Source organism: Zerene cesonia, chromosome Z (genome assembly GCF_012273895.1).
Source record: "Zerene cesonia ecotype Mississippi chromosome Z, Zerene_cesonia_1.1, whole genome shotgun sequence".
Lineage (NCBI taxonomy): Eukaryota > Metazoa > Arthropoda > Insecta > Lepidoptera > Pieridae > Zerene > Zerene cesonia.
In genome coordinates this window covers 3,579,829-3,606,354 of record NC_052122.1, presented here as the reverse complement: position 1 = coordinate 3,606,354, position 26,526 = coordinate 3,579,829, and the positions used below count along the sequence as shown (strand labels likewise).

Here is a 26,526-nt window from a genome sequence, read left to right as displayed (position 1 = left end):
TATTTTAAATAAAACGAATTATACGCATAACAAAACAATACAACCTCGCACTCGACTCTCAAACGTACGGCGCTACGGATAAGCATTTATTACTATTAGTTATGTGAAAGCTAAGCTACGTTTTGATAGTAATTAGTTCTACCCCCAACATTCCTCTTGTGTGTCCAATCATTTCGCTTCTTTAAAAACTGTTACGTTTCTTAGTGATGTTGTAACACTGTCAGTTCGTCTTATTGATTAGATTATTATTAGAGTACATAGTTTTAATAATATTATAGTGTAAGATAGGTGTGAATTCAAATTTAAAATTTCGAATTGATACATTTACAGTCTGTACTTTATAATTAATATTTAACTATATGGATAAACTTATCGATATATATCTATATACATTATATCCCTCTGGCCCTTAATGTTAGCTGAGCTTTGCTATTTTTGATATTTTTATTAAATTTACCTCGAATATTCTTGATATAAGTACCTACTAGGGCGACCTACATTTCTGTGATTTAAAAATAATTCCTAAATGAACTTAAAATAATTTGCATAGTACTTTTTTATTTAGTAACAGAACGTCTAAACTTACTATCGGTTTATGCCGCATAAAGCACAGAGTATCCATAAAACATGCACTTCATTTTTATTTACGTTTCTAAAATGTATCCGAATATCTTTAAGTCTTTTTCATACTTTATACACATAGGTAATATAAAAATATGCTGGTTGGATTCTGCAATATGTTTTTATTAAAAAAAATACAAATTCTGTTTTATTTCGGTTTGTAAATTTATGAATACTCTGTATTTTTGCGCGCCAAAATTTACTGCAGCTTTTATAAAAAGCTAATTACGTATTTAAATAATATATTTGTGATTTGATGCTCTACCTATATAATTGTCCATTATATTATTATTCTCGTACTTAAAAATAGTTGTTGCGCATTCGTATCTACGTTATTGCAATTTTAAATTTAAAATATCATTCATTCACTTTATAAGAACCAGAATGACGGACAAGTATCTTAATAAATAAAAAATAATAAAAAAACACGCTACCAAAATTTCATACAGGTGAATATTGAAAAGAAGTATGACAATATAAAATTCAAATCAAAAATCACAATTCGATGTTATAGCATCTTAAACCACATGCAATGCTTCTAGATGCTGCCTTCTGGTTCTTATTACATGAGATTTAAGCGATCGCAAAAAAATTGTATCCATTAGTCAATCATATTATTACCGTAGTGTCTCAATAATTGTACCTAGGTAATATTGTGTAGTTCTTGGCCTAATTGGTGTCTGTTTATATCAATATTCAGTACCTTCATATTAAAAGCATGTGTATCGTGCCTATTGAGTACTCTATGATCTATAATATACATAAGTAAATGTTATCTAATTACTTACTTTGAACCAAATTACATACTCGGTAGGTATATTTTACCGCTGTAATATTGGCATCATAATATTTTCAATATAAAATCCTCTTTGCGGCACTTTAAGAACTATTTATACAAGGTTTTCTACCTACTTTTTTATATCAATCCTACTTTCATTTTATCATAAAGTCAGTTACCGTATCACACTTATGCATTCCTAAACGATAATTTAATCTTAAAATCCTTTCCGGTACTTTATAAATAATGGGTTAAATAATCTACTAAATTAAATTTATATTTAATGTTGAGTTCTCGGAATTATCCAAAGTTGAATCCGTTTAATCTAAAAAAATATTAAAAGTAGATAATATGTGGGTACTGAATGTATTTTTTCATAAAATTCATAAATCTAAATCATATTTATTCGGTGTATTTATATGTCTATATAACAAGTAGACTACTTAGATAACAATTGCAAAGAAACGTTAAAGGAAGAGAGGGAAATAACAGCGTTCACGGAGATTACTTCATTTTATGTCACATCAAAATAAGGCCACCTCTTTAGCCGTGTTCTTTTTTTTTTTCAAAATTTGCAATAGAGTGCTACAAGGATCTTTTAGCTCGTGGTGCGTTGCGAAACTAAACTAATGCCGACATGTAAAACGTAATTGGTTGACAAACCATCAAATCAAAATAAGAAAACTTCTTTTTTACGCCGTGTTGTGTGTTTTTTATTTTTTTGCAATACATTGCTACAAGGGTTTTTTGGTGCTTGGCGCGTCGTGGAATTAAGCTATAGCCGTCTTATAAAACAATATTAATTTGTAACAAACCATTGAGATTTTCTTAATGCGTTTATGAGAAAAGGACATTGGTTAATACATCCACTCAAATTAAATAAAACTCTATAACTTTACAAAGACAGACTAGAAAAGTGAAATGTAGTTTTATATTTCACTTTTATCTGAATTAACTGCGTATTAAAAATAAAAGGGAAACACAATTGTATCTGTAATCTCAGTAAATTATTTTAATGTGACATAAAAGCTCGACGGCAAGATGGTCTGCGTTTCTATGTAATTTCAATATTATATTTAAAATAAATGGTGTATACGTGTATGTTTGTTGTTTTATTTTCTCTAGCCAATTACCCACCTTCGGTAGATACCAGGAGATACTAGGTTCGATGTTAAGATTCAATGTGATTTTAAAACCGATGAGGGTTTTGACATAATATTTTACCTAGTTAACCCACGAAACGACTCTGTTTTCTATTACATGGACTGGGAAACACGAGGAAACGGGCCTCCGGCTCCCCCACTCACCATACAAAACATGCTACTTACTAGCATGCTATTGTTTTACGCCGATTTTTTGCGGGGGTGTGGTACTTTCCCGGTGTGCGCTGGCTAAATTCGTTCCGAAGTATGCTCAACTGTTGCTTTTAATAAAATAACACGTAATTACATCTAAGTGATCGAGAAAATGCTTTAATTACATTACCGGTCGACCACCGTTAAGTTTTGGAAGAGATAATTTCTTATGGGTTTGTAAGCCAGTTTGTTACGTAACGCGTTACTGTGCCAGTTTCGCTTTTGAACAGGCATACGAAACTTGGGATGCCTCCAAAAACAATACGTATATTATTCATAATTGAATTAAATATTAAAAACGTACACACGAGTATTGTTATACTTTGTGGTAATAAAGAACTAAACAACTACATTTTAACTACCGACGTCTCTTGGACTGATCGTGTACGATGTTATTTATGGAAAAAATTTACGGTACCTTCGTTTGGTTCTTTCACGACGAAAGAACTAAAGAACTATTTTGACTCTCTATTTTGAGCTATTGCGTTTTGTATAAAGTATATTTTGTCGAGTTCTACTTCAATAATTTCCCGATTCTATTCTATTTTCTTCACTCATTCATTCTTCTTGTCTCTTGTCAATGGTTGTTAGAAATTTGTACTCTATGGATGTATATATTATGTCTTTAATCACATTCAGTCACCATTCAGCGCTCACTGCTATCTGTCATCAGTCAAGTCATTTCAAGAATCTACTTTCAAGTTCCATTAGTCATTGGCGTCTCTGTAGGGAGATACAATAAATTAAAAATAAATTTTCACAAATTAAAATTCGTTGAACGCGTTAAGTATAACATAAAATACATTGTTTCTTCATATATTGTCAGTAATAAATTGCTCAAAAATGGAGTGGACAATGCCAGTGAATGAGATGTTACAAGATGAAATCACGAAATTAAATTATTCGCTTATTCCACCTGGATTTAAAGGAGACGTACGGACTGTCAGGTACATGATTAACTTATTCCTAATTTCCTTTTAGATTCGTTTTTTTTTGTAGTTGTGATATTGATCGATTTACGCACACACCTTGTCTTGCCAGCCGCCTTGAATTCTGCCTGCCCCACACAAATTTGAGCAGCAAATATTTTCTATCTACTGAATGATTTTATACTTAAGTTTGTTTAATAAGAAATCCTAAATTTTCGATCGACTCACTGTGTGACGCTATTCAAGGATTTCCATTTACAACTAGTCACGATCTCCAATGTCGTATATAAATTTGGTCTGAAACATTTATATGGAAGTGGAGCTATAAAACACTGCATACGATGTTACGATTAATTGCTTCATATGTTAAAGGTTTATACCAAGCAAACTAACTTATCTTAGCCATCAAATATTTAAATCTACAGCTCATATATTTTTCTTTAAGAAACTATCATCTAATTAACATATCCTTTATTGCTTATAATTTTATCTTTTATATTTTTATAAGTTCCTATATTTGAAGAATTCAACATGTGTAGATGGTGTGAAACAGATAGAATAGTGTTTGTAGAACACCATCTGCTTGTTAAAGAAAAATGTAATACATACAAGGCATTCAAAGTCATTGTATTAAATTGATATTTAAAATAATTAAGTGATTTAGGAAATTAAAATTCTCTTTTAATACTGTGCATAGGAACTATTTTTAACTTTCAATATACATGTAAAATATTACCATTTTTTAAATTTAATAGATTAAATATTAAGACGTAAGACATCACTTTAAATAAAATTATCTCTATATAAGATACTTGAACAGTACTTATAAATGTTTGCTTATAAATGTTTCCCCAATTTAAGAGCAAGAACCTCCAGGTTGTAATACAGTGTTACTGAACTGTTACTCATTATAGTGAGTATTGTTTGATATCATGATATTGTTACTTTTTTATCCAATTCCCAATATGCTAAGGAACTTTTTGCTGCACCTAATATAATATATTAAAAACAAATTTATAAATCATAATGGTAAGGACATGATAAATGAAAAGGTCATTAATGATCACATAAATGTCTCCATTAAAGAATAAACTTTCTAATTTGTACTTAACAAATTTTATTCTTAAATGCATTCTGCCATTTTTTGCATGATCAAGCATTAAACAGCCAAATGGGCAGACTTTCACATTTCTTCTATTTATGGAATTATAAGTAATTCTTCTGTTTGTTTTTTTTTTTAAATTGAGATCTCCTATTCATGATTTTTATTTATTTTTAAATGTTTATTAATTTCACCTTCAATTCAATTCATTTTTTAATTTTTATCCATAACTAACAAATCTAATTATTTGCCTGTTGGGGAGGCGCAGAAACCTGAGTTGCAGCTAATGCTAATGCTACAAAAATAAAAACAACTCAAGTGATAGTCATTTATATATATATAATGATAAATATTACATCTAATTAATTTAAATTAAATTGCATATAGCGAAGATTATAAGATAACTCCCGTCACAGAGATGGTCTAGTTAATACCTAATGGCCCAAGTCATTAATAATGCTATAATAATTCAAATAATTTTGGTTCTAGTCCTACTTCCAACAATTATAATAAACGTAATTGTAATTGTTCAGGTTGATGCAAGAATGTCTGAAGAAGATCATCGACAACCTCGGAGAGAGGTCGGCCAAAGCGCAGGGCCTCAGCAAGGTGATAACCAGCACTGACAGGCTGAGGAACTCGGATCACACCCTCTACCTCATGAAAGAGGCCAGGGCCAAAGGGTAATTGTATTTTATTTAATACTTTGCACAGAATATTGCTTTATGCGAATCTAATTGTACTTAAAAGGTTTCAGGCTTTATTGCAGGTTTATATAAATGAGTAGAATGTTTGACACGGATGCGGAAATTGTGTAGCTCTGTAGTGTGAGTTTATTAAATAACTTTGATAGGATGGTCTTCATAAGTATGAGAATAAATAATGAAACACTAAGTTTAGTATGACAAGTAAATGAGTAAGCTCTATGAAGAACACACTATTTTGTAAAAATAGAGTATCGTAAAAGTACACGATATTTTTAAATAGACTATCATATAATATATGATAGTGATTATTGAGCTATATATTATATATATTATATTATATAATATTATTGAGCTTGCACCTTATATGCATTTGCATGTTAAGTACTACTAAATTAAATCAACTATAAATATTAAAGAAAATAATTATAACTATTAATTTTTCAACTTCCCTCTCTATACGCGACTTCTCCCGCATAGTAGACCGTTAAAACATTCTACGTCCTTTCTCAGGTCTCACATTATCTTTTTAGCAAATTTCATTCAAATCAATGCAGTGGTTTTGGCCGTTAAGAAGAGACAGACAGACAGAGTTACTTTCGCACTTATAATATTAGAGGCGATAGTTTTGTGCCATATAGTTCACTTCTTGCTCTTGAAAGGACATGCCAGCTAAATTTAGCGACATCACTGCCCATGTGGTACTTTTATACACTCCTCTTCGCTTATATTTTATCTTAACTTAGTCAAAAGTTGAGAAATATAATACGTTTTCAAAATGGTTTCTTGATACGATATACGATAAATTCTACCTGTCCTTTATTTCACAAAGTTTTGTTAACTGCACAAAACAATAATTTACCAGAATAAAAATTATTTTGAATATCTTGCATTTTCACGGTGATTATATAAATAATTAACCTATTTAAATAAACGTATTAGATTAAACTCACACTCGCATATTTATTTTTAATCTCGCAAGTCAATGCAAAGGATTATAGGTTTATTTAATGAGTTGGTTAACTTGTATGTCTTTATTGGACTAGTTATTCGCTACGGCTTTGCTCGCATATATGCAATTTAAGCGAATAGGAATCAATTTAACAGTTTGAAATTTTGAAATTCAATAAAAAAAAATAAGTTACAAAAATGCTTTGACAAGGTCACCCGGCAATGACAAAAACATATTAAAATCATAAGATTTTCTTATATGAAATCGTATATTTCATTGAAACAGAAATTGCCCGGTTGAAATGTGACCTTCTCATACCTTCTATTCTCGCCTGCGTACCACTGATAGTATCGCGATTAAGCATACACATTCGAGAAATCTGTATTGAAATTGTGCGTGGTTAGAACACTACAAAAAAAAAAAAAAATTACGAAGATAATCTCACTTGCGTGGTGATCGAATTTCAAAGAACAACCATAATCAAAAGAGTATTAATGTATTTGTTAAATTCGTTTCAGGCAGTGTGTAGTGTTTTTAATTACTTTATAAATTTATTTCTATTTTCAAACGATATTAAAAAGTGGCAGGTCCTCAATTCTGTTTCGTTATGTTACTCCTGAATGTTCTTCTGGATGAAACGATTTTTGATACTATTTTATTTGAAAACTAATGCTTCCGTGTAGTCCGAATAAAAGAAGTTCTAGTTCTGACATTTTGAAGGCGGTTTTATATTATGTTGTTAAAAACAGTTATCTTTTTGTATGCATTACTATTTTTCTTCATCTGCACGCATTTTCTATACATATCATGAACCATATAAAAAATATAATAGTTTAAAAAAACTATAAAACACGCTTTAACAAAAATCATATTTTGCAAATTGAAAACTGGAATAATTTTATCAAATTAGTGTATTGTCATCGGTCCTCAATAAATCTACAAAGTTTGAACGAAATCTGGCCGTTTAAAGTGGGTCAAAATCGCGCCCAAAGAAGTCAGTTACAAACAAACAAACATACAAACAAACAAACATACAAACAAACAAACATACAGGTGAAGCTAATAAAAAGCGTGTAAAAAGTGATGTCCCGTGTCCCCTAGTGGGGTATGGGGCAGATGATGTACATCTGTTTCGCTGATCGATTTTCTTTACCGACAAGTAGGCGATCAACCTTCTGTGTCCTGCCAGAACGAGACTTTTTTTTTTTTTGTGCGTCCCCACCGGGATAGGTACGCGAGACCTCTCGGTTCTACGCTCACGCATTAACCACTGTACCAAGGAGGCGGTCATCATCATATCATGAACCATAGATGAGCCAAATTTCGTATTCCGTCCACGCAATTTTCATAAATAGCCTCTTTATTTCATGTATTAAAAACATAGGTTTCAAGACAACACAAAAGTCCTTCTTTCTGATAATTCTAACTCGTTGTAGAAGCTGTTAAGACAGCCGCATTGCAGTGTTGATTCGTAGCTTTATATTTCGGCAGCTTGTGTTCTGATGGTGTCAGCGATTATAAAATGATTTATACGGTCATTAGCCATGCAATTTTCTAATGGACTGATCCCATCAAGGGTTTCGAGTCTGTTATTTCTCGAATATCATCCGCTTTCAACTCGATATAGGAAGTTTTTAAGTTACCATATTGCAATTTAACGCCTCAAGGTTTTCTTGTGAAAATGAGTCGATATTGATTAATTATAATATGCGTTCCGTCTCTTTCACGGTTGAGTAATTTGGCACGAGAAAGAAAGAAACAAAGTTGGGATTAGTTTTTATTTTGGTCACAAAAGTATTAGTAAGAGGCTAGTAATAGTGTTTTATCAGGTTATTATTTTATTTTTATCTTTTGATGGTCATTGCAGGTGTAATATTCGTCTGGGTTATTACCAAATATGCTTTATTTATTCACCATCATCACCACCACCTGCCTATATATGTTCTCCACAGCTTGGACACAGGCCTCCTATGAGGGTTCAGGCTAAATCCACCACGCTGGCCAAGTGCGGGTTGCCAAATGTCACGTGTAAACTGTATTTTTAACGAATATAAATTTAATGTTTTGAATTTAAATTTCAGCATTCTGTTGTCTAAATATAATCAGTTCAAATTATTTAAAACTGCAAACGTTATTATAATGTGTCTGTTTGACATCACGCAAAAATTACTGTACCAATTTTGATAAATTGTGGATATTGAAAGATGTTGTGTATCCTTACAATAATTCGATATAACTCATTTCAAATATAGATATCTAGAAAAAAAGTATTCCAAATATGTAATTGCATGCAGACAGTTACACAAAATTACTTTTAATATCTTAATATTTATCGATAATATTTAATGCGTATCAGGAATTTTATAAACGTTACTTACTGCAAACGCAATTGTATATGATCGTTATGATATCCAAAAGATTAAGATTATACTTATCTTTTTCTTTTATAAATTATCTTTACTGTGGCATTCGACAATAAACCGAATGGTTTTGCTTAGCGAATTTACCTAAGTTTTATGATTAATCTAGCTTTCATATGCGAATTGTATATAATAGTTGAGATTGTCTCTTTTTTTAACTAATATTACAAAGAGGAAACGTGTTTTTTTGCATGTGTTATAATGTTTTCTCATAAAAACTGCTGCAAGGATTCGAATATTCTTGCCATTAGAGAGTCGTATTTACTGAATGAGATAAGTTATATAGTAATACTTATATTGACATACATGGGATCTTCGGTTGGTTGTTAACTGACTTCGAAAAAAGCGGAGGTTTTCAATTCGACTGTATTTTTTGCGTTTGTTGCCTATAACCGATTGTTATGATTTTTTTGGTTTTTATGTATTTGTAAGATAGTGACTCCCGTGTGCACCCATTTATATATATAGTGTAGCTCAGACAATTTGCGGGCGGTTTCGTTTTATTTTAAAAGTAATTATATATTGTTAGTGTGTATAGAAGAAATTTGTGGTCGTTCTATCTAAAGAATGTTTGTGAAAATGTAAATCACTGGCTTGTGGCAGTATTTATTTCAGATAAAATGTGTGTAAAATTGCATATATATAGTTGTTATGTTTAAATCTTCTTACCGTGTCGCTTATCTTCGTATGTGTCTTAACGTTTTTGTACGAACATAGTCTATATACGAACAATATATTAAATATCATATTATAGATATAAAGGTTTTTCTTATTTGTTCTTCGTAATGATCGTATTATAAACTGACTAGAAAAATTAGTAGGACGTTCTAAATTTGATTGTGTTTTTCTTTGAGCTCAACCTAACCGAACGTAAGAGTTCCCTGCTCTTTCATAAATACGGAAGTAACTCTGTTTGCGTGGCTGTCTGTCTCTTTTTCACTCCTATACCCCTGAACCGATTTGGATATAATTTTGTACGAAAATAGTTTCGAGATAAGGAGGATATATTTTTATCCCGGACATCCCATGGAAATAGGAACTATGGAAGTAGAAACACCGTCAAAAACAAACTCAAACTCAAACATTTATATATTCGACTCGATTTCCTATAGAAGCACTTTTGAATCGTAACATTACACAGTTATAATATTTACCATCGGTTCGGAAGGCAGTTTCTACACAGAAGAGCCGGCAGGTACCTCTGTAGTTGCTCTTTTAAAATACAAAAAAAACACAATCTTAAAAAAAAACAAATATAAAACTGGTGTTCGCATGAGTCATCTGGTTTTGGTTTTACTTCAAACTGCGTAATGAATAGGGTACTTACAATGGCGAGCTAAATGACGTAATTCTCCCTATAGCAATTATAGTAATTTTATGAGATAGTACTTTCATATTAATTTTGTGGTTTCACTCTATTTAATGATAATAATATAATAATAATCATTCATAGTTTTGCACTAATTATAATTCTTTACGTATGTTTAGTGCCTACTTGTATAATGATCGTTTATTATTATTGTTGTTTTTCTTCAAGATGCTTTTTCATACAGGAAGCATTCGAATTTGATATTGACCTAATGATATTAGATTTATACGATGTTAATAAATGAATGAATGGCACAGCGAAAGGTCTATCTTCGTGTATAAATTTAATGACGATGTATGGCTGGATACCGTATACATTTTTGATACGCGTCTATCTAGACTTTTTACGTTCAATACCTTGCCCTCCTTGCGTCAGGGGGAGCCCCCTGTGCGGTAGGGGAGCCAACTGTAGCATAATAGTTATTTTACATACCTACTTGTAGATATGCCTGAGTGTTTTAAAGTGTAATAATGTTATTGCATGGTGATTTCAAGTAAGTGGAAAATACGGTTTAGAATACTTTTTACTACGAAATTAATGATATATTAACGCTGGTTGGTCCACACGAACGTAACTAAAAGTCTTTCGAGACATAAATGTTTTAATATTGTACGCGTAAGAATTGATATAGGTACCTACTGAGTATTACAGAAAAATATGTTCTGAAGGGTGTTATAATAAACGATCTCACATATATAGAAATTCTGCTTTCTATAGAAAGTCTTAACTTATAAAGTTACATTTGATGTTATTGATACTAAAACTCTGTCGTGATTTCTTAATAAAGGGTTTGTAATCACACCTGGCGATCAACTACCAGTTATAACCCTTACACTAAATACTATAAAGGACTAACTGCACCCTACACGTACTCAACTGTGACATACATTGAAAAACATTGAAGGTACCTCACTTGTATGTCGTGCTAAAATAAGAGTTCAATCGCTGACAATTTTGCGCGTTATACGTGTGTATCAACCAACTAAACGTTTAGAAAGATACTTCAGTCACTCACATAATATAAGAATTATACTCTTACCTAGCTGCGCCCCGCGGTTTCACCCGCGTAAGTCCGTATCCCGTCGGAATATCGGGATAAAAAGTGCCTATATGTTATTCCACTTGTCCAGCTATCTACGTACCAAATATCATTGCAATCGGTTCAGCAGTTTTTGCGTGAAAGAGCAACAACATCAACAAACATCCTTACAAACTTTCGCATTTATAATATTAGTAGGATAGGATGTAGCATAGATATAATTCTTTATTAGCAACAGTTCTAACTGCAATCCAACATGCAAATGCAAGCGAAGTATCTCACCGCACAATCTCGTATTTGTGAAGAATGATAATGTCTTCACTTAGTTCGATTCCTTATTCGGTAAAGACGAGGTTTGCTGCACGAAATGTGGCCGGGCATTTTAATTCTGTCGAGTGTGACGGGCCCGGACCGTTTTTATGTCATAACCAGCTAGCGTTACGGTTTTGCTGAGACATTGTTCGAATCACTGTTTGGAACAAACTGTGAAGAATTAGTTTTTTTTTTCGTGCAACGCGGAAGGCCCGATAGTGGAACTAAAAGCTAAGATTCTGTAGAGATTGGTGGAAATTTTGGTATGGATGAAATGGTTATATATTTTAATAGAAGGGACAGTTACACGATTTATAATTCAAGAGCGGCTGCACGGATTTTAATGGATTTGCATGATGTTTGATGGATTTGCTTCAATTTGAGTTAGGATAGTAAATAAATAAATAAATAAATAAATTAATTGGAAAAACTTGCAAAAAGGAAAAAGGGAACCGGGGGAGGCAGCTGGTATAATTTACTTTCCACTATAATTTTAATTTGTTATATGTTTTCAGTGTAAATTAATTTTATAAAATGTTATGTTTTATATTGCGTGTTTATACGAACGTATTTATACGAAAAGATCAATCAATCAAAATTGCAGACAGCACGGTAACTTGCTTATTTTACCTGACTGACTTAAAATACCGTTTTGTATTACAACTCATTATTATAATGTAGGAAATGATAGGCAAAAGAGTTCTCAAGCAATTTGCGTACGTTGGTGTCACTGACACCGTTCCGCGTCAGAAAACGTTTTGCGTTAAATCGTCGACTTGTACACAAGCCACTGCTTAACAGTTCTTGAGGAGTGACGGAATATAATATGATATTTACTTATTGATTGAAACCTCAGTATATCGTATGCATATATATTTCAAATAAGCTATTTTCGAAACTAACTGCCCGTCCGCGTTTCGCAAGGATGCTGTTATGTAGGTTATATACGAGCGTACAAAACCTTTCCCCTGAATCACTAGGTTTATTAAAAGTCACCCGATACAAATTCAGTTGCGTACTGCGTAATAGCTTTAAAGATACGTCTGATAGACAGTCCCTAGATAGACAGAAGGGAGCTACTCTGACACCTGATTTGTTTTACAATCTACTTAATTGACAAAGCGTCGTTTAGCCATTTCAATTTGAAAGTTATTTTTCTATTCAAATTCGAACTCAACTAGCCTTCGTTTAGAAGCGCTATTGAATCGTCATAATACAAAAAAATAGTAATTTACCACGGTTTCAGAAAACATTCACTTCTAAAGCCACGACTTTTATAAAATGTGATCAATAAGGAATATAATCGAACCCAGGACCCCTAGGCTCTACGCTCATACGTTGGCCACTGTACCAAGGAAGCGGTCACGGAATATAATGAATATAATACGATACCACACAGAAATATTTTATGAATATCAATTGATAGCCTATTTTTGTGGTGCTAATTGATATTACGCTAATATTTCGCAACTATATCGAATAACAAACTGTCCGAGACACATACTCGTATGACTTTGTAAGCTATGCAATATTTGTTCATGTTTTGATTGCAAAATTATCTTTAACACCACCTGTTTGTATATATTGGTTAGCTTCGTTGTAAGTTTGATGATATTTTGAATTGAAATATATTGTATTTTAAGTTCGCATGACTGACTTGATTTTATTTTGAGTTTAGTGGACAACATGTAAAACAGTAATTTAATTAGTTTAAATCTTCATATGTTACGACATTTTTGTCATAATTCACGTCAACACAACACCTCTGCTCCATCGTGGATTCACGGGTAAATTATATCTTAGAAAACTTCCTATGGTTAACCTACTGGCACTAATTCTTAGCGGTGCCTGTTCGTATATTGATCAAACAATGAATAGATTAGAGAAGATAAGGCATAAGCAACGTGGTATCTTCTCATACAAAACCTTTACCCTGAATCACTATGTTTATTTAAATACTACTTCCATACAATGTCTCTTGAAAAGAAAATTTCAAATGATAAAACCTATATATTAGTTAATGGCAAACCCTTTTAAATTTACCGTCCAATGTAACGCTATGCTCTTATAAAAAGCTCCTAAGTGAAAGCATTGTGGCGTCGCATTAAGGTCTGTTCGTAATTCTATATTGCTTTCACCTATAATGTTAATGAAAAGTACGCCACTGGATAGAGTATCTACTGTCGCATACAGAATAGACGCTAATGGATCTATAGTTGATAAAAACAGACGCTTGTTGCCATGTATCGGCTTACATAATAAAGGGAAATATGTTATAGTTCATAATGGGTTAAGTAATGTTGTTGTTGTGGCTGTTTGATAAAAGATCTGGGTCTGTTATTTTATCAAAGAAAGGGAATATGTCATTGTCAAACTAAATTTTTTTTAACTGTATATTTTTACTTCATTTGCGGAGGATCACAAACATAGCCTATTACAATGTTTGCAGGAATGTTTTCATAGACTTAAATGAATATTATCGATAATAATGATGCATACGCGATTATCCTAAACATAGTACATATTTGTATAATTTGGACTCCATATGGACAAATTTGTACATTGCATCTGCAAATGCGAATTAAATTTAAACTAATCCCTTAAATACTCTCTTACTAGTACTTTATACTCCTTTTGCATTCACAACTGAGAAGTTCCAGGATTTCTATCCTAACATTTCGATTTATGGCATTTCAGTGGGGACGGTGAGGTGATAGGGTTGCTGAAAGTTGGCTACAAGCACCTGTACCTGTTCGACGACAACTGCAAGTCGTGGGAGGTGGAGCCGCTGTGCATCCTGGATTTCTACGTGCTTGAGGATCGACAGCGTCACGGATGCGGCAAAAGGCTGTTCGACCACATGCTGATGGTACTGTTTTTGTGATGATTCTGATGACCTTTCGTAGTTAGTATAGAAAAGAGGCGGTACATAGTTGAGACTCTGGACTCATCACTAGAGGATATAAAAGCGAAATCCCGTAACCCCTAGTGGGGAATGGGGCGAATGATTTACTTTCACTGATCGTTTTTCTTTATGGACAAGTAAGTGAACAGCCTTCCGTGTCCTGCCAGGCCTACACTTTTTTTTTGTGCGTCCCCACCGGGAATCGAACCCAGGACCCCTCGGTTCTAAACTCACGCGTTAACCACTGTGCCAAGGAGGTGGTCACTAAAGGATATACTCATGATGAATGATAAATCGGTCATTGAAATTGTAATGTCACAATCGCATAATTAGAAGCTTTGTCAGTTCATTCGTATAACTTATATGTAGGATTTAGTATATGAAGTAATTATTTTAAGAAAATAATAATAAAGTACTATGGTTACGATATCAATTCATATGAATATATTTAGTTAAGCAATGTAAGATGTTTATAATTGCTCAATGCATGTTTGTTTGTACAACAGCAGCCACTTGCAATTGTTTATAAATACATGTTACACATTTGTTTTTCTTTATCGTCCGTGTGGAATCAAGTTTCCTAAATAATGTTCAAGCAATGTTATGCTCGTACATAATAAATACCTAATGACATTTGATACTACTCGTAGTACTTAGTAAAAAAATAAATTTTTGCAATCGGTCCATTACTTCCTGAGGTATCAATAAATTTTTTCAACACAACTACAATTAGATCAACTTAGAAAGGACAGTTCGACCAGCGGCCAATATTTCTCATTTTCCAAGGCATTATACTCATGCTAAGCATTGTAAATAATGGTAATATACATATTTTGTCCTTTTATCGTACGCTTCACTTGTACCTTGTATATATACCTTCCATGCACGGTGAAGGTTGGAAAGATTTACCACCAGTGGTGTGCGGTGTACCCGAACTATTACGGCATTGGGACTTGGTAGCTTACCTCACAAAACAGATAAAAGAGGAAGTCCCTTGAGGAAGAGGCAGGCACATCGCTCATTTTTGAAATCTCATTATCTGGTCACTGTACCATGTATAGAAATATAGCTTTTGCAATAGTCAGACAATCATTATTATAATATAGTCAATGAGCTTACGCAAGGTTCTCTTGCTTGTAGTGAAGTTAAATAGTAAAACGGGCGCGGAAACACTGGTTCTAATACAAACTACTTCCTTCGACGCAGGATCAAGGCAAGCGGCCCGACGAGTTCGCGATAGACGGGCCGTCTTCCCGACTCGAGAGCTTCCTGAAGAAACACTTCGGCACGGAGCGTCTCATCCGGCAGACCAACAACTTCGCCGTCACTGCCAAGTTCTTTGAGAACGTTAAGGAGAATAAGTGAGTGTTTTTGGTGGAAATCAATGTGGTTTTTATTAGCGTCTTAAAGCAGGAGTAATTCCATTCTGTGAAAGAGACATACATTGGTGTTGCGGCATCAATTAAGTCCTAGAAGAGCACCATGAATATATTTGGCTTTTATGTACATTTTTTGCCGGTTTTGTTTTGGGAACTTTGGTAATTTATATTTAAAAACAAAGTAAAAATCAGGATATGTAATAAAATGTCCATGTATATAGTTATATGTTATGTGTATTATATATATTTTATTGTGTTTTTTCGTTTTTGTTCATGTATTTAAACTTATTATAAATCTGTTTATAATATATACTTATATGTTATTTATGTATGTTTGTATGTATGTATATAATATGTATATATTTTTATAACATCCTCAAATTATTTTCCTAATTGCCTTATTCTTTCTCACCCACTATTTTATATATACTTTTCTCCTGTTACTTTAAGGGTTGCCTGGTAGAGATCGCTACCTAGCGATAAGGCCGCCTTTTGCTTACTTAATGTAGTTCAGTTTTTCTTTCTTTTTTTTATAAGCAATAAAGAATTTCATTTCATTTCATTTTCAAGCTATCGTATTGCAGTTACCATAACAATTTGTTTTTGTAAATTGATCAAATGGATATAATGAGGATTGGATAAGTTATATATAGGAGGATGTCGCATAAATTCTAAACAAAGTCATAAATAGCACAGCTTACAATGTCACCGTATGTGATCTCAAATTATATATAGGGACTTCACATGATATCTGTTTATGATTTTTATTTTTTCTCAGGTCCGGCCGCAGTACTCCCAGCGTGGCTGGCTCGCAGTCCATTGGCCGCTACGCCGCTCCGAAACCTAACTCGGCTATTGCCTCGGTATAAATTATATACTTTTATTTGTATGGTTTTTCCATACATGTGAAAATTATATTTTTCCTGCAGCATTCTTACCAGATTCAATAAGTTGAGTCTGATTATATTCAGCCAGAATCTGACGACCACAAGTGGTCAACTAGTTTCCTAGGAAAAGGGGATTTTTATTGTTATTTTGGGTACTTTTTGAATTGAGCGAAAACGCTGACAACTTTATGAATTTTCGTTAAGGGTCATGTGACAGGTGAAGTTGGGGTTGTACTTATTTTTCATCGCCTTAAATGAATACTCACATTTCAGAGAACTAATCAAAAGATGTTTATTATTAGATATATAAGTTAAGTAAGATAGACTACTGATTAACCAATATCTAATATTGGTTAATCAGTAGTTTTTTAATGTTTAAACCAATCATACTTAGGACTTTTTAAATAAAGGTTTCTAACGAATCCAAAAAATATTTCAGAACCGTTTGATACTTCTAAAAAAAATTTAAATTTCATGAAAGTTATTAAGGTTTGAAAAGATAAAACCACAGTTTATTGCAGATTCTTCACTTTGACATCTGCTTTTCGTACGGGCTTTTAAATAATCAAATCGTATTATAAAGATTAGAGTAGTCTCGTAGTATTGATATCGGAATTTGCATTATTTTTACATATTTTTATCTACAATGTATTATTATTTTTAGGTCATTCACGGTGGTCAAAAGATTGGGTATGTATACAACAGCATCATCAATAATTCTTATGATTTATAGCATGATGACTTTTTCAGTGTTCTTTTTATGTTTTCTCGCTTGTTTTCATATCATTTCTCACACACGCTTTTTAAGATTCCTTTTGAAAGTATCGTGTTGGTGTTTAATTATTTTTTTGCTAATTTTTATGTTCATCCCTTCGTTTCTAAGTTGCTAATTTATTTGTTTTATATCAATAGGGATTGGTGGTAAAGGAAAAATCTTACCTTCGTTACGTTTGCAGTAGACAAATTTCAGGTATTATGTTATTTTTTTCTGTTTGCCGTTATTGTAATATTATTTCTTGAATTAATTTTGAATCAAAATAAAATTTTAAATACGACAAAATTAAAAACCTAAAATGAGTATAAATTATATAATCAACAAACTAATTTATAATGGGTGGCGGTGTGCTTGCATTTCAAATTGAAATCGAATATTTTTTAATACAAAAAGCATACACCTCATAAGTATTTAACCGCTTTATATATTAAAAAAAACTTTTTGTTTGTTTTATATAATCAGCATTTTTTCTATGTTGGTCATGAAGTTATTATTGAAATAAGCAGATATGAGCCTAGTATTCTGATTCAGGGTAAATTGTATTTTAGTAAGACAACAAATGAAGTTTTACACATCTTTGATACATGACGCGATTATATATGCACACAATTTTCTCTGTATTGTTTATTAAATTGACATTTTAATTCTTTGAAACTATGAAACATTTGTTTTTCATATGTTAGGGGTATATATTTCCTACTGCTCCCTTTGACAATAAATATTTTACACGATTTATTTGTCTAGTTGTTTGACTAGTATTAATCTTCTGTGTCACGATGTAATGTTATGTGCTAAATGACCCTTGTCCAAATTGATTAGTGCTAAGCGTTCATAATATTTTAGGGAAAACAGAAAACACCACTTTTTCATGCATTGTACAATTACCTTATCAAATATTCATAAAATCACAGCTCGGTTCACCAACCAACAGAAGTCCTAACAGACAAACATTTTTTTATTATGGAAGAAATGTCGTGTTTTTTATTTTACGATGCTATAACGTGCATTTACATTTTAATTTATGACCTTTTTTTGTTAATTTACTATACAATCGATTCTATCCCATCCATCCACCTCAGAACCAATATTTAAATTCAACAACATTTCAGAGATTCGCCCGAGAGCGCTACATCTGACAAAACGCCGTCCGAACCCTTACCCTCTACGCAAATGCCGGAACCGATACCGGATCCGGAACCGATACCGGTACCGGGGCCGGCACCGTTACCGAATGACGTGGAGGAAAACCACAAGAACCACGAGAGGCCATCAACGCTGGAGGTGCGGAGGGTCTCACAAACAGAGGCCGAGGAGGTGTCTCCAGCTGGCTCTACGGCCTCTCGACGTCTGTCTTCCCTGACGGATCGCGGTTACTTCGATGTTAAATTCTACCACAATAAATTGTGGTAAATTCTACCGCAAGCTGTGGCAAGTTCTACCATGAGCTGTGGTAAATTCTATCATAATAAATTATGGTAAATTTAATTCTCTTGCGGTGCGGTTAGTGTGTTTGTGTATTGTGTACGGATAAAATTACTAATTTAATTTTTTATTGTTCATACAATAAAAATGCCTTGCGGCGGTTTTGCTATGAACTCCGGCTGAGTGACCAGATAGAGCCTAGGGCGACTGAGTGAGGAACCTACGGACTATCCGATCCTTGTCCAGTAGGACTGCCCGGTCCATTACCACGATATCAGGTTTACTCGCTCCAGGACGGTGACACTTATTTTTATTATTATTGTAACGTAAAAATCAGGATTCAATAAAAAAAAAATCAACTATACCACTCTGACCGCATACGCCACACTTTGTTTAGGCGTATTTTGCTTAATCTCGTATTTCATGCTTTGAATCTCTTTATATTAAACCTGAACGAATAGGTGTAGTCGCTTACCTTAAGGCCCTAACCAAAGCTTTTGTCGTTTTAACTTATATCACGAGGCAATTCATAGTTATTACTTAAAATTTAGCGGATGAGAGTGCACAAAGTGTATTATTAAATGTTATTTAATGTGAAAATTGTTTTAGTGTTTAATAATTTTATGTCGTTTATTTTTTTGCGCATTGTGTTTTAGCTTTAAGAATAATCGGCGCTAAGTTCACGTAACGAGTGAACATTGTATTTAAACATTCCGTTTGATGGCATTTTTTAAACGTGACTCACGTTTGTGATTGACTTTGTACGTAGACACTGACTAACCACGAATAGTGGGTTTGCTTAAACGTAGGTAGAAACGTGTAGCGTTGATTGTATCTTCAATTATATTACTATAAGTACGAGTGTTTGTTTTTCGTCTTCCACACGAATGAATGAATTTTTTTTTTGTAAATTTTGAATGTTAGTCTAATTTTTATCCGATTTGATCTGGGAATTCACCAATTCATATTTTAATATTGTCAATTTTGATAATGAAGTAAAAGGGATGAGTTTATAAATTATTATTGATTATTAATTGTTGTTTATGTAACATTGGAAAAGTAATATTTTTGAATGTACAATCGATAAAGACGCTATTTTAAATTGTACCAATGTATTAATGAAATGTAAATTTTTTTCGACTTTTACTTCGATTTAATAACTTTTCCTGGATACATTAATTTATTTTCAACGTATGATAAATTTGCCGAAACTGTAAGCGTTAAGTATTTTCGCTTTAATTATCCCTAAATGGACTTTATCCAAAAGCCAATTCTATGATAATGACAAAGAAAACTCGTTATTTTACCGTTGTTTTGTAATATTATGTTATTGTGTACGAGTGTACAGATTTATATTCTTGGTATTTTGAAGATTTTTCTGCAGTGAATAAAAATTAGCATAATTTTTTTATTTGCAATAAAATAAATAAAATTCAATGTAAATTAGTGTTTTAGTTATATTACATCCTACTTCCTACTAATATTATAAATGCGAAAGTTTGTAAGGATGTGTGTATGTTTGTTGCTCATTCACGCAAAAAGGAATGAACCGATTGCAATGAAATTTGGTATGTAGACAGCTGGACAACAGGAATAACATAAAGGCAACTTTTTATGCCGATACTCCTAAGGGATACACACTTACGCAGCTGAAACCGCGGGGCGCAGCTAGTTTTAAATATAACAAGCATGTCATGGATGTTTCATTAAAATTGAGGAGCATTTTTTCTTTTATATTTACCCCAATTTAAGAAATATAATCAACCAGTCCATTCATTGTTCTAGAAAACTATACCATACGGCTGGATATGATTTACTTAGTTAATTAAAACGACTGATAACCCTGCGTTAGGAAAGTTTAATTGAATATTCTATAACATTTTCTCATTTACAGGATAAAGCGAGTCAAAGAAATAAAAACCAGTATCATAAAGAAATCCTTTTATTTGCCATTACAATTTCAAATCATTTCACATTTGCATGTAATCAATTACTATCTTTGGATTCTATAACTATAACCATAGAGGGAGAGAGATCAAAATGGAATCTGTTGTGTTTGGTGGGAAACAACCATCGGAATACATTTTCTTATTAAATATTCACGTAAATATAATTTAAATAATACGTTTACATATTTTGTGATGGTTCTTCATTTTGACTGTATTCCGAATAATGTGAATACATCAACGGATTTATCGTCGCCGTTTCATGGATCGTTTTAGATTCTTGTCATATGCGAATTCGATTAATCGATCGTTACATGTCAAGTATCAAAACTATTAAGAATCACACGTCAGGTGCAGTAAGTTGAACGAGCACTACATATAACTAAGAACAGTTTAGTTATTATAGCGTAATCCAATCTGGTAACGTAAAATCGATGGAAAATAATTTCAACGATTATCTCGCATCTAGTATCAGTAGTATCAATTTTATTCGATTCGTTTGAGACCTCGCATTCGATAAGAATCTAAAATAACCAAGAACATCGACGATTTACAAAGCTTAATAAAATTTATCTGAACTTATCTGTGTTACATTACGATATTAATAGACGTAGAATACACAATAGCTGTATAATATTATCTCTGAACTCAGTCTAATTAACAATATTGTAATTACCACCTTTCCGTGCGTGACTAGAGTAAAGCGTCTCGTAACGATTTATCAAGTCTAATCCAAATAATTTGATTTTGTTTTCAATAAATTTATGTAATCAAAAAATCACTGAATTGGTAATAATATGTTAATAATAACTGGTAAAACCGACAACGTAAAGTAAAAAATTAATTGATTATTTATGATGTTTGTTAGTTCTTCTTTATTTTGTACTATATCAACCCTCTTTGGTTTCTAGTATTAAAATGATATTTTTTTAGAAACCTACATTTAGTCAATTAATGAATTCTGGCAACAAATTTATTTGTCAATTGAATAATTTATTTACTGAACACTGGTTATGTCTGTTAAATCGGATCATAAAGCATTGGTTATTTTATAGTCAATTATGATTAAAATCTTCGTCAGATAGTGTATTTCACTGGTCATACGCATCAACATGTGCAGTTATCTAGTTAGTAATCTCTGATGAATCGACGTTTTTCACCCATATATTCCAATAGCGAATCCCTAATTTCCTAGATATAAAATGCTATTGCAGTGTGTATAATGCATGCACTTCAAAACTGATATACATAATAGTCGATCCATCGATACTATTTCATGTGACGAGACGCCTCACGGATTACCCCGCACACCTCTCGTTAAATTCGTATTATCTTGAGCTCAGCCGATCCGGCCGTCCTATTAAACTGATTCAGAGTGCTATCATACACGCAAACGATTAAATATCCGCTAACACCGCACCAACGGCATATACATGGTAAGCAATATCTACAAGTCTTGTGGTTACATGTATAGTGTAGAATATACTCGGAGGCTAATACAAAAGACTTATACAGTAATAGCTAGAGTTGTGTATGCAAATCTAATCCAGAATCCTTACGTATTTAACTTTATCCTTACATTGAAATACATTTATAATAATATAATAAAGACTAGCATATAGTGTTACTCTTAAATAACTTTCAATATAAATGGTTTGACACCTAATAGTAATATAGCATTTCAATAAAGTACCTTATATAATTTTGATTAAATGTATAAGAATAATAATAATAAGAAAAAAATGAAAAAAAAATTGTTGAGCATAATTATACCGATTATAAGCCGTATCACAGTACGCTAACTTAAACAATAATGTCACATCATTTCCTTATCGAATAAAAAGTACATTAAACCTCTCCCGAAAAGAAATATATAAATTGTGACACGTAAGTATAATTTATATAAAATTTCGACGCATATAGGCCGAGATGCCGATCGTCGACGTCAGTCTTAACGCGCGTCCGCTCTCGCCGGCGCACCACACCCAACTGACCGAGTGACCAATCACGATTCACTCGCGCAAACGAATGCATCACTATTGGTCCAAAGATACAAGACTTACAATGACGTGTCTACGGATAAATGCTAGATTGGTGATTAAGATGCAATAGTTTAGGAAAAGCGATAGGAATGTTCGCGGAAACAAGCCGCTTGGGAATACTTCGAGGGAAGACTATGCGAGTCGAGGAAGTAACACGCGGTGCAGCCATTACGAATTACCTTGGGTATATGTATACAATTCTACTATTTAAGGCTCTAAATGCACTAACATCATATGGCTTACGATGTATACACTAACTAGAAAATGGATTGATTAATTATCTATACATCATGTATAAATCGAATGAATGACTTGGGGCGAGTCGTCGACTCCCAGACCCATTTTTGGCACAGAAAAAATAACATCCACTTAAATGTATGCGCTATTTTAAAAACTAATCGCGGAATCAAATCACACAGAGTAATTGGAATAACTTAAACCACTAAAGAATTAAATTTGTCTGTTGAACGAGTGAGATGGCATGTGTTTAACTATTACATTCTTTAATGTTTCAACACGAATACTTACTATCTAGTATTGACGTATTGCTGGAAAGCACAAGCACTGCGATAGACAAATATGCAATTCGCCTTGTGCTAGCAGGAAGGCGAATACGTCAATTATCAAAAAGTCATAGGAATTAGAATATACACCGAAGCGGTCATATGTTCACAGTGTAGAAAAAACTAATTTTTAGGCCTAAATAGGTTACACAAATTCACCTTTCCAAAATATAACCATCCAAATGTTGATAGATCCAGGACCGATTATTCAATAAACAGTTGCGAGAGACAAAACCGTTTCATATCATTCAAAGCAAATGAAAGACACAGATACCTATCTACCTACAAGCTTATCAACAACCATTTGAAAAAATCAGCCCTAAGATAACGATTCACAATAATTACAAATACATTTAATAATCAGGAACGTCAACACATTCCCGCTTGGGCGAATCCCAAATAAATCCGCAGAGTAGCAAATAGTACTACGTAAAGCAAACCGAACGAGCGTCCTGAATTCTTTTCAGTCTTCATACAAAAGGAATAATATCAAAGTGTCATCGGAACCCTAAATAATGTTTACCTTACCTTGTACATAACATACATCTTGTACTGTCAGCGCATTACGACATCAATCCATTTTGTACTAACCACGTAATAATATAAAAAAATACATCGACTTACACTAAAAAAAAATAATAAACTAAAAGAGTATTCGCTGGTAATCATAGGATAGAAAATCATTATAGAAATGGAACGGCCACTTTCTTTGGTTTGCATAAATATACTGTGTTAGTTAATAAATTATTTTTTCGACAAGCATCGAACTGTTAACCTATTCGTTTAGTGATGTATGATGTATGTAGAGTGAAAAAAAAAATGTTTTAATTTCGCCAATACAGCTGTATCCACGTTATTTTATTAGTGAAATAAAATAATACGTGTTGTGTGTGGCTTTAATTAAAAATCCGATGCCCGTGTGTTCTGTTAAGATCTATACAAACATTGAAGATACTGACAATATATTATATAAACTTGAGACAAAAATTTCATATATTACACACATATAATGTAAAAACATGTTGCGTATTCATACACGATTATTTGTCTAAATTTAATTAGAACCCCCAGGGGATATTTATATAATTAATAGATAAATTTAAAAATCTTATTCCCTTAAGATGCATATGAACCAATAATTAGACGTATCATTATATAATTCATCCTCGATCACGGGATCAATTTAGTGTCAATTTCGAAAATACATAATTACCATTAGTGGTTATAGTACCTCCTTTTTATGATAGATACAGTTTTTTTTTTTAATCTTTGTTCGGTTCGCGTGATTTCTTCGCGATGTGATGTATCCTCGTTAAGCCGTAGAAGCACTCGGTTGAAATGTTTACCTGAAATATTAAATTTTCTTAATAAGTATATAAGTGTATTACAATTATATGCCACATTTATCAAAATAAAACTAGGAACGGCGCAAAATGCAAATCGCTTTCAAAGTGTGACAACATCATCTTATTTAGATTATTTAAATCTTAAGGATAAATATATTTTGTGGAAAATAAAGTTATTATATTTTAATAATAAAAACACCGATACTACTTATAATAAAAAATATATACTTTAAATACAGTACAGACAATATACATATATTGGACATCTATTTGTAGTCTATTTTAGAGTTCAATCCAGAGACAACATTTACAAAAAAAAAAAAACGGAAATAATAACTGTTCATACGTTATAAAATTTACAAATAACAGCACTGCCGGTACAGGATTAAATTTAATATATATTTTCGCACGGGATAACAATGAATTTCAATAAATTAACATTATTTACATACTTTTTATCGTGGGAATGATGTGACGCTGCGCTCGCATCGCGCGCATCGTTACATATTGTAGAAAACATGCTTGCAATATTAAATATAATTAATCGTACCGTGAGAGAGTTATACTTCATTATTCCAAATGAAATTACACTGTCTTGTGTCTTTACACTGTCTGTCATGAGTTGTTTCTAATATAAATGTTAATGTATTAACAACACCCAAACATGGTTGGTATAGGTTTTTTATGCAATTTTGGTTTTCAAGCGACTTCAAGAAGTAGTGCGTGAACCGATTTCGATGATTCCTTTTTTATCACAAAACTGGTACCTGCCGTGTAATCCCGTTTAAATATGGGTTAATACACGACTATTGTATAACAGACAGCTGACAGACTATTGTATTTAGCTTTTTTCAAATATCTTCTTTTTCATATTTTTTTTCATAGTCGACATATTTTTGTACAATATTTATGAATTTGAGTAGTTAGGTAGGTAGACTATTTTCTACTGATATATGCGACGGCCTCTCTTCACTTCTTAGCCATACTAGTCGTATCAGCATTTCAATTATCTAGATGCCTTAGCGCTTCCTCCATACCTGTACAAGTAATACTCTAGATGCCCACTGTATTTTTGGAGGCGGAGGTTGGTGTCCCTTTCCTCACCTTTCCCTATCCATTCCTTTATTCGCGTCGTCGTAGTGTAAATAGTTACACTATTATTATAAAGAAAGAAAACTTTCGTATTTTCGTATGTTTGTAACGTTTTCTTTGTATTGTATTAAAAAGCAGCAATTTCACTGACTGAAATTAGCTATACATATGTACTACTATGAGCAGCTAGCGACAGTCGCAGACGGGGCGCACGCTCGTACCTGTGCACGATGCTGGCGAGGTCCCGCAGCGCCTGCTCGACGCCGTCGGCGAGGTGGTGGTGGTGCGGCGCGGGCGAGGCGAGCGCGCGCGCCTCGCCCTCGAGCCGCGCGGCGGCGGCGCGCAGCTGCACGCGCATCTGCGGCGCGCACCGGCCCGCGCCCGCCGCCGCCGCGCACGCCGCGCTCAGCCGCGCCAGCCGCTCCGACGTCTGCAGCCGCCACAGCGACCCGCGCCCGCCGCTGCCGCCGCACCCGCGGCGCACCTGCACGCACGCGCACGCACAATTATCCATCTTATTTATATAAGACTGCACGCACACGCGCACGTTCATTTATTACGCATAGTCATTTACAAACAATAATACAC

The 26,526-nt window shown here is 33.1% G+C and overlaps 2 protein-coding genes across 2 annotated transcripts in view; one reads left to right on the top strand and one right to left on the bottom strand.

Moving 5' to 3' along the window:
* The first annotated feature begins 3,398 nt into the window (after positions 1–3,398).
* On the top strand, positions 3,399–19,538 carry LOC119835601 (alpha-tubulin N-acetyltransferase 1-like). The gene is made up of 7 exons (XM_038360523.1): positions 3,399–3,701; positions 5,319–5,468; positions 14,279–14,450; positions 15,693–15,847; positions 16,644–16,728; positions 17,417–17,442; positions 18,637–19,538. The coding sequence occupies exons 1-7, from the start codon at positions 3,598–3,600 to the stop codon at positions 18,935–18,937; spliced, it is 993 nt and encodes a 330-aa protein (XP_038216451.1). The 5' UTR covers positions 3,399–3,597; the 3' UTR covers positions 18,938–19,538.
* A 1,337-nt stretch (positions 19,539–20,875) lies between these two features.
* LOC119835413 (tyrosine-protein kinase Abl) overlaps positions 20,876–26,526 on the bottom strand; it is a 55,964-nt gene continuing 50,313 nt past the window's right edge. Inside the window, exons 14-15 of the mRNA XM_038360191.1 lie at positions 26,160–26,422; positions 20,876–24,846 (exon numbers count right to left, since the gene is read on the bottom strand). Of these exons, the coding sequence (XP_038216119.1) occupies positions 24,843–24,846; positions 26,160–26,422 (267 nt within the window). The 3' untranslated portion in view covers positions 20,876–24,842. The remainder of the gene's footprint in view (positions 24,847–26,159; positions 26,423–26,526) is intronic.

What these genes read in the sequence shown, in the direction of transcription:
- LOC119835601 (XM_038360523.1), top strand. Translation starts at nt 3,598, where the DNA reads ATGGAGTGGACAATGCCAGTGAATGAGATGTTACAAGATGAAATCACG. An exon ending in TGTTCGACCACATGCTGATG is followed by an intron (nt 14,451 to 15,692) that starts GTACTGTTTTTG and finishes CCTTCGACGCAG; the next exon opens with GATCAAGGCAAGCGGCCCGA. An exon ending in CACGGTGGTCAAAAGATTGG is followed by an intron (nt 17,443 to 18,636) that starts GTATGTATACAA and finishes ACAACATTTCAG; the next exon opens with AGATTCGCCCGAGAGCGCTA.